General features: G+C 28.9%; 1 protein-coding gene across 9 annotated transcripts in view; it reads right to left on the bottom strand.

The window, feature by feature from the left end:
• Positions 1-53: 53 nt before the first annotated feature.
• LOC122715659 (serine/threonine-protein kinase Doa) overlaps positions 54-9,779 on the bottom strand; it is a 79,206-nt gene continuing 69,480 nt past the window's right edge. For all 9 annotated transcript variants that reach the window (XM_043938009.1, XM_043938012.1, XM_043938013.1 and 6 more), the window contains 8 exons: positions 7,599-7,677; positions 5,520-5,586; positions 3,821-3,934; positions 2,932-3,022; positions 2,667-2,837; positions 2,031-2,160; positions 1,697-1,947; positions 54-1,586 (listed from right to left, as the gene is read on the bottom strand). In XM_043938009.1, coding sequence (XP_043793944.1) covers positions 1,374-1,586; positions 1,697-1,947; positions 2,031-2,160; positions 2,667-2,837; positions 2,932-3,022; positions 3,821-3,934; positions 5,520-5,586; positions 7,599-7,677 — 1,116 coding nt within the window. In that variant the 3' untranslated portion in view covers positions 54-1,373. The remainder of the gene's footprint in view (positions 1,587-1,696; positions 1,948-2,030; positions 2,161-2,666; positions 2,838-2,931; positions 3,023-3,820; positions 3,935-5,519; positions 5,587-7,598; positions 7,678-9,779) is intronic.

The raw sequence follows: 9,779 nt of genomic DNA, 5'->3' as shown, positions 1-9,779 counted from the left end.
AAATTATTGGGATGAAAAGTATGATTTACCAATGAAAAATAAATTTCAAGTGATTATTTGAAAGAAATGTGTTTATTGCTACTCGAAACAGTATTTTTTCACAGTATTCAGATATATTCCTTTTTCTTTTTGTACGAGCAGCAGGATGTGATAAGATTCCGTCATGTTGTATGTATAAGAACTGAAAGAGGCAAACAAGATGTACATAAGTGGTAAGAGTTCCATAATTTTTAAGAATACATTCCTGTATTTAAACAAAATAAAAGCAGAGATGTTCTTAGGCACGTAAATCCGCATTTCTTTTTTAAAGATATGCGACATACGCATAAAACTTCCAGTATTAAGTGTATTTAAAAAACAATCTATCTGGCTTAGCCATTTAATCGAATCGACGAAACTTAAAACACACATGATTGTCTGCAACATCGTAAAACAATGCAACGAAATTCAGATATATACCGAACCCAAAAAAAAGAAAATTTCATATTAGCCATATCCTAAAGCATCGAAAAAAATACATTAGCACTTTCTAAGACAAATCGTATGCTATATCTTATGATTTTTGAAAACGTTAATATGTGTATTTTACGACGGTGAATTGGCATTCATTGTCTCTCTCACACACTCCCTTTCTTTCTCACTCTCACTTTCTCTTCTTTGTTAATTTTATTTTAATATCATCAACACGTACGCATATATTTACTTGTATCTTAATGCTAAATCTGATTCTTACTACTAAACACGCCATGGTCATCAATCTATAACAAACAGAGTATAAACTGCGACCCTTTTTTACTCCAAACTTTGTTGCATAATAACATTGTAATAAAATTAAGGATAAAATGTACAGAAGAGCATTTAGAAAATGTTTACAATGTCGGGACGCTGTTACGCTACACTGAGCAGACACACTGGTCTTTCTACGAACCAGTAACAGGGACCTACATTTTGTCAAGTTGATTTGGTTATTTACCAATTTTAATGTCTCGTAAATAGAGATAAGAAAACAACTTTGCACGTTTTTATGCAAAGATTCTTGATGATCTATTATAAGTTATATCCGAGTTCCACAGCACCATTGCACTACTGCTTTTTCTTTTATTTTACGTCGTTAATGAATAATACGATTTACGATTTAATCAATATCATCAATTGTTGTTAACAAATTTAATAATATTTCCTAATAAAATTTTTTTTCTTTTTTATCTAATTGTTTAATTTTATTTAAATATCGGTTGACGTCATCGAATCTTATTATTGCCGGAAAAGTACAGTCTTATGAGACTTAAGGATTTGAAAATAGCGACGTAGGGCAGTAGTGTCATTGACAGTGGAGTGTCTGTCCAGCACGGAAGTCGGTCCCTTTCCTAGCTTCATCGTGAGAGAGAATGTGATCGTTCGTGACTTTGTTGGGAATCACCAGCTGCTCGAAGATCTGGTAATCTTTGATGTGCAGGTAACGCATCAAAAAAGGGATGTGCCAGTGAATCCTTCAATGTTATCCTCTGTGATGGTTCATATTCTAACATTTTTTGAATGAGATCGAACAATTGTCGATGTTCTTCGTCATCAGAAAGCATACAACGCTATATATATAAAAATAAAATATATTAGATTATTCGTTATAAATTAGATTTCTATTAATTTATAAGCAAATGATGATTGTATATGTACTTAGGTAGATAATATTACTTACATGTAAAGGTTTGCAATTATCTCGAACGTATCTGCCTGCTGAGCTTTTTTCATCCCAATCTAATTTGCCATGATAGAAGTACTTAGTTTTAGTTTTACGAGCCATACGGTGTGGGATTGTGCCAAGTATACGTTCCATCATCGCTAAATGTTCACGGTTGTCGTGTGTTTGGAATAAAGTAATACCCAGGTACAGTTCGAAGAGAATGCAGCCAATCGACCATACGTCACAAGGCTGAGACCATCCTAATTCTATATAATATATATAATGAATAGTCTAATAAATAAAGTTTTTTTTGCAAAATGTTGCAGTTGATTTTATAGAAATTACTTACCTAAAATTACTTCAGGCGCTCTGTAATGTCTTGTGCTAACAATCGTGCTATGATGTTCATGATCAAATGTGGCACTACCAAAATCAATGAGTCTAATGTCTGTCCGTTTTACACGTCTAATATCTCTTCGCTTAAAAAGAAGAAACTTCTTTTAAACACTTCAGAGCATAATACTTAATTATATATTATATTTATAGTTGATATAAAAGTGTCACTTAAAATCATATAGCATTAAATAAATTAATATTATTGTATTGAAATATTATTAATTTTAAAAATCACTTTTATTATTTTAATATTTTAAAAATTAATTAATTTCATTTTATTAATCAAAAAGTAACATATACATAAATTTTAAATAAATTAAATAAAAGAATTAAATAGAATCTTTAATTTAATATATATTATTGACATTGCATTTTACTGATTAAATATATATAAAAATAAATTTCTTAAAATTTAATGATATATTACTACATTATTAATTTTCAATTCCAACCAATTTTCAATGTTTAATTAAATTTAATTTTCAATTAAAATATTTCATGAAAAAAATTTTTATAAGTATCAAACTATATTATTCCAAGTAACACGATAAATTGTTTTATGTTTATATGGAAGAAGTTCATCTCTCACCTTTTTGCTACTATATATACTATCATAATCGGAATCTACGAATAATATATTTTCTGGTTTCAAATCAGTGTGCGTGAGTTTGTTATCATGTAAGAATTTGACGGCATAACATAATTGATATCCAATGTGCCTGACATGTTCCAATGGATAAGGCTGATAACTGTTATCTCTCTATAAATATAAAATAGTTAATATATAGCAATAATGCATTATTTTATACAATATATAATATATAAAAATATTATGTTATTAAATATAAACATACCAAAAAATCAAATACGCTAAGTCCAAGCATTTCGAAGGCGATACACATGTGTCCGTGATAATTAAACCAATCGAGCATTTTTACGCACAAGCTAAAAGTAATAATGAAATATTAAATGAATGCTGAAAACAATTTAAAAATGTAATATAAGAATCAAATAAAGAATTGTGATACATGTCAAAAGAAGGCAATTCTTTTAAGCATTATAAATTAATTTTTTTATTTTGATATTTATATTTTGAAATTTTATGATAAAAATTATATAAATTTAATTATATTTTGAAATTTTACAATAGAAATTATATAAATTTAATTATATTTTTAAATATTTCTAAATATAATAATTTTTAATTTTTATGTGAGAACTTTATTATTTTTAATAAAATGAGAAAGAATTATAATTTTATTGGATTTTTATTAATTTTTCAGTTTTCGAATTATGTTTTACTGCATAAATACTCTATTAAGCTGAATATTATTGTGTGTTTTACTTCCTGCAAATATTGCTTTTTATAATCATTATGAATAATGAGTATCATTGTATAAAATATTGTTAATATAACAGAACTGTGCAATAATATAGTTTTCAAATATAAATATAGATGTTTATATTATTTTATACTATACAAATTTTAATTATTAAATTAATTACTAAAATAAGGTACCAGTTTTAATAATAACTAGTAACGATATCTCAATATTCTTAAATAATATAAAATAAAATATAAAATGTTAACTGAAAAGTTTCTTAAAAAAAAAAAAAAAAAAAAAAAAATATCGAAAATGAAAATTTCGATGTAAAAATTTTCAATTTATTTTTACTTGAAGAATCACCCTCAGTTCATCAATCCAGTCCCCACTAAGTCTAAAAAGCCACGCAAATACTAACTGTTGGCCTTCCGGATCCTTGGTCGCAATTTTCTCTAAAGCGTTTATTTCGAGCTTCGCGGCTTCCCTATACTTCTCTACGTTCTTGATGATTTTCAGCGCCATCACGTGATCCCTGCAAACGTCATTGTACTTTTATTAGACGACACTGTTCACGGACCGTCAATAATCCACATGGCCGGAAGCATCATCGCATATACATAAGTACAAGGCACAAAAGCACGGCTGTTTGAAATGCATCAAAGAGTGGGGAGGAAAAATAAAAAAAGAACAATGGCGTTCAAAAAAATTCTTCCCTAATCGACATCTCGACGAGCGATTTTGCGACAACTTATTCGCACGTCGAGAAGGCTCGGCCCGTAAAACAAAGTACAAGGCCATCCTATTATTGCGACTACTTGCGCATCATTTTGTGACACTGCGGCATAGCTATTTCTGATCCTGCTATGACTCGAGTCGCGCCACCACGCACCTTTGTGATTTTTTTTCTGGTGCAAATTATCATTCTGGCTGGATCGAAAATTGAGAAGAAAAAAGAAAAATATTGCAGGAGGAAAAATCAGAAGGAATTTTGAAGGAAAGGAAAATACACTAGGATAAGTAATAATTAGTAATAAGTAATAAAATCGCTTTACCATTAAAAGAGCTAATTCTTTTCTATTACGTTTTAGAATTTTTGTTTATTGAAAATTAATTATGAAAAAATCCACGGTAAAAAAAATATAAAATTTATTTTTAAAATTGTTTCAATATTCTAAAATAAATAGCATGTGTATGCATTACTTTCATATCAGAAATTCGATTATAAAATGAGCAATATATTATTTGATTTAACATAATAAAGATCTATCATTTTATTATTCAGTTTATTATATATCAGCTTATTATTAGTTGCAAAAATAAAATATTAAATATCAGAATTTTTAAGAAAAATTAGAAGAATGTTTTTTGAAAATTAATCTTAGAATGTGTTGAAAAAATCTTTTAAAAATAAATGACATAAATTATGTGTGAAATAAAATCAATTAAAAATGAATAAAATATGCAATTCATCATGATTCATCATCATGAAAGAAGAAGATAATGTTTAATTGTTTCAATATTAGCAAAATTGTATAAATCATGATTTTACTATAATATAATAAATTCTTCTGCAACAAGAATAATAATAAAGTTAATATATACAAATAACAAATTCTAGTAATATAAGTAATAAGTAATAAAAGTTAGCTGATTATTATATTCAATGTAAAATTTTAATATTATAAAAATTATTATGTTGAAGTTCATTTTTATTTAAATAGAATATTTCTTCAGTTTATGATAAATATTTGGCAATTTTTTTTTATTAAAAATATTAAAGATAGATTAATATATTTTGAATTTTTAACAAATTTCTGATATAAAAATAATGATAAGCCAATGCTCTCTATATTACATAATGAACCAGTGATGAAAAATAAATTTCTATATGATCTTATCATTATGAACATTTCCACAATAAATTATCAAAAATCCAAATTCTCTAAACCTGAAACAAAAATTGTAAAACATACAATAAAAAGGAATTCAACTGCTTCTCTTTCAATAATAAAACAATATATGAATATCATATATTGAAAAAGGAGAATAAAGAAAAAGAGAAAAACGCAGACTCGAGGTAGGTTACCTACGTAGTAGTTACGTGAGCTGCCACTTACATTTGCAAGTCCTTAACCTTGACAACTTTTCCAAAAGTACCCTCTCCTAGGGTGGCCAGTACTTTATCTGCAATGTAAAAAGATAGATAAGCGTCCAGGTACATCAAAGACCTCGCGTCCATTGAAGATCGTCTTTGTTGCTTAATGAGGCCCTATATTTAATATTTAATATTTATCATTGCTAAGATACACTAATATATCAATGATAATCTCTAATATATATTATCAATTAATAGAATTACTTTATTTTGTTAATTTTATCAATCTTTTGTCTATATTAAAACAAAAGATCATTAAAGAATATTCCTGACAAAATTCAGATAAAAGTTAAAAAGAGCAACAGAGACGTGCTTTCAATTTGACGTTAGGTCGATGTATGTTCAGTACGCCATACGTCGTGAATGGATGTATGAATCAAGTGAAAAAAACGGTATCATAGAGCTTTATGTTTTATCGATCGGAACTGCTGCTCTCCTAAAGGCCGAGGTACCCTAATTATAAAAAATCGGCAGCCAGAGGACATAACATTGACTATCAAATCCCGATACACATGTATTCGATCCCGTCATTGACTCTTAATGATTTTATGAGATAAATTCAAATGGAAATATTGATATAAAAAAAAAAAAGTCAGGATAAATGAGAGTAAATGTCTAATGTCCTCCGTGCGCCTATTCAAAGACAGTGGAACACGTCATCTCGAAGAAGACGTATATCGAGGAGATAGCGCAAGCGTGGCCTCTCTTTGTCTCTTCTCCTTCCTTCGCCTCTCTGTCTCTCTGTCTTCGACATCTTTTTACAATGAAAATTACAATAAAAATTACCAGAATAAAAGAATGAAGAAATTTATATAAGAAATAATATTTGATACAAAGAAAAATTTAAAAAAATACATAATAATGAAGTCCGAGTTGAAATTCCTCTTAAGTTATCTAGATGTCTGAAATATTAAAAACAATAGTATACTATATGATAGAATACTAAAAACCTTAGATCTCGTAGATCTAAAGATATCTTATGAATTGAAAAGACAAAAGAGTAATACTAAATTTCAGTCATTTAGTACGCCAAATAATGATAAATGATATAAATTATACTACGCTATATTTCTTAAATAGACGCCACTATTAACTTCAATTAAATTTGTTATCGAGTGTATCATCAACTTGACGTACAAAGATGGCTGCATAGTTTTCTTCCTTTTCTATCTAATTTCATTATGCGATATCTAAAATTTTACTTCATGTTTGTTAGATTTATGATATATTTAAAAGTCCAGTATGTTTAATAACTACAGTTAATAATCAGAAAAATATTCAGAAAGTAATAGTTAACAAACTGGAATTTTCAATATAGAGGTTATGATGAAATATGAAAAAATAATTTTTAAACTGAATTTGAATATATTCAAAACAATTACAATCAATTAATTTGTATTAAAACGAAAGTTTATATGTCTATATCATATTATGTCTGAATCTTACAGATCTAAAAGATATAATATAATAATTAATTTAAACTTTACAAGAATCTTATATAAAAAATCTATAATATAATAGAAAAAATATAAAAACATTAAATATTCTTAAAGAAATAACATTGTTTTAAAAGCTATTTTCTAAACTTGTTGATTTTTTAAAATTAATCAAAACTTATTGACAAAAATTTAAATCTATTTTCAATTTTTATTATCAAACATTAATTCGAAACGACATTAGAAAACCATTATTATTTTTGAATTAAAATATGTAAATTTCAAAATATAATTGAAAATTTTTAAAATGAACAAAATTAACTATTTTCCGGATAAAAAACAGATAGAGAATGATCTTAAATAAGAATCGAAGATTTCTAAACACAACAATTTCAAAAGAAAATGAAAAATATAAAGAAACATATATCGAACAGACGATAAGAGAAGTTGAAAGCCAGAAAAGAAGAGATGCGAGTAGAGGTGAACAGAGGCAAAGAGAGACTATGGGCAGATACCGTAGGTAACCGATCCGATCGATCGATCGACCAATCGATCTGAGGCTTGCTTAAATCTACTACAATGAGTGTATTCACGTATTCACGAACATCTATTTGCCAGGATGTCGCCGGATTGGTAAACAAGGTGGCCGTCTTCGTCGTCCTCGACGGAGGGCGGTCGTGGGCTCTACATATGGGCCGGCGGAATCGGTATCAGCGGCGCATGCCAAGAGAGGACCCAATCAGTGGTGTGGAGTGCACCGTTTGGTGGCCCGGTTCACATTGGTCGACGATCGGTCCCCGTGTGTTCGTTTTCATGATGGACGAACAGGAGAAGCACCGACAGAGAACGATTTCCCCACCGTTGACGACGTTGACGATTCACCAGTGGACCAAGAGATGTTGTTGTTGTTCGCATGTTGATTGGTTGAATCGTGGTCGATGGCCCACCACGAAGTTGCGTTGAAGGTCGTGTTGTAGTAGTGATCCCATCGGTCGAGGTTGAGGGTCCACATCCCAGGGCCGTCGCGTCAACCGATCGCCACACACACCGTCATCCACCACCACCACCACGAGGGCGGAGACCCGTGTAACACGCGGTAGAGGACGTGTGTAAGCACGGACGAACGTACGAGTGTGTCGGTGGGGAGGAAGTAGGGGGATACATCATCGTCATCGGTCATCATCGAATCACCCGATCCGAGCGCCCAGTCGAGACCATAGTGACCAATCCGTGTGCCATATCCGTTTCCATTCCATTCCATTCCATTACAACGGAGATGGTAACCCAACAATCAGAGAGAAAGGGGAGAGGGCAAAATGGTTTGCCAAGTCAGAAAGTTGCGGTTACGAATTTTACCATCGGCACAAAGCGAACATTTTTTTTCATTTTTTTTTAAAATTATAATTATAATTATTATTATCTTTATTTTTTATTTGTTATCTCATTTTTTAGAGATATAAATATCTTTTTTATTATTATTTAGTCTATTTTTTTTTTTACTTTGATTTTATTATTCTATTTTTTTTCCTAAACTCGTATATTCGTGTTAAAGTTAGTTATTTTGTATAGTGCATCGAAAGAGCTGTATCGATTCTTTTCAAATTTATTCAATATATATTTTTATTACATTGCAAAAATAAAAATAAATATGCATAAAATTTAAATTTTAATAGAATAAATATAACATTTTTTTAATTGTAAAATTGAAAAAGAAATTAATTTCTAATATATTAATATTAGAAATAATATTTCTAAATTATTCTGTAGATGAAAAATGATCGTTGGACAGCTTCTTTCGAGTGCGCTCATTATTATTTTTTCTCTAACACGCTTGGAGAGGTCATCTTTTCTTTAATTTAATTTTTCTTTATCTTTTTGTTAATTAATATCAATTATTGGTAAAAACTCGGTGTACTTACGTGAATGCGCCAAATGAACGCGCCATGGCGCACGATCAATCGTTTCGATCGATCGCCGCGACGCGTTCGAGAGCGCGATAGTGTGAATCGATCGATCGACACTTCGAGCCTACCTTATCGACGCGCGAAATTCAAACCGATGCATGATCTATCATATATGAATACGCGGACTATGATCTATTTTTGGGGGGGAGAAAGGGACAAAAATTGTGGTACTCTGTCGATTATTTCTTAATTACATAGAGAATGTTTTGATGAAAAATACATTGTAAAATATTCAAATAAAAATATAAAAAGTATAAATGGAATATGAAATAGAAAATTCAAAAGAAAAATTTATCATAGTGGTTTGAAAAATGTTGTGAATCATAGTACTTAAACAACTTGCTGAATAACTATGGTTTCGATAGTTTGTTGACATAATGCCAACACGCAATTATTTCGGATTAGTCGAACATCAAGCTTGAGGATCGAGAATTTTCAATGTCAACGCGACAAGTATAATAAATTGCTAAAAAAAAAATTCACATACATAATTCAATCAATTTTTTCTGCTAAAATGATTTTATTATCCTTATAAAAAGAATTGATGATGCTTCGAAAGACGTTTGTCAAATATATTTAACCCATATTTTTAACTAAGTGTATTTTTAACTAGATAAAAATAATATATTTTCAAAAACTATAATTGTAATTTAATTTAACTTAATATATATATTTTTAAATTTTAATATTTTTTTAAATTCTACTATCAGAATATACATATGTTATTCTCATATATTGAATATTAATTTATTAAAAAATATGTATATATGTTTCCTAAAAATATATTAAGTATATTAAGTATATTAAATATATTAAGTATAT

This window comes from Apis laboriosa, unplaced genomic scaffold (assembly GCF_014066325.1).
Source record: "Apis laboriosa isolate Shangri-la unplaced genomic scaffold, ASM1406632v1 scaffold39_cov144, whole genome shotgun sequence".
NCBI lineage: Eukaryota > Metazoa > Arthropoda > Insecta > Hymenoptera > Apidae > Apis > Apis laboriosa.
The sequence above is the reverse complement of the archived record's forward strand: the minus strand, read 5'-3'. Positions and strand labels throughout refer to the sequence as shown.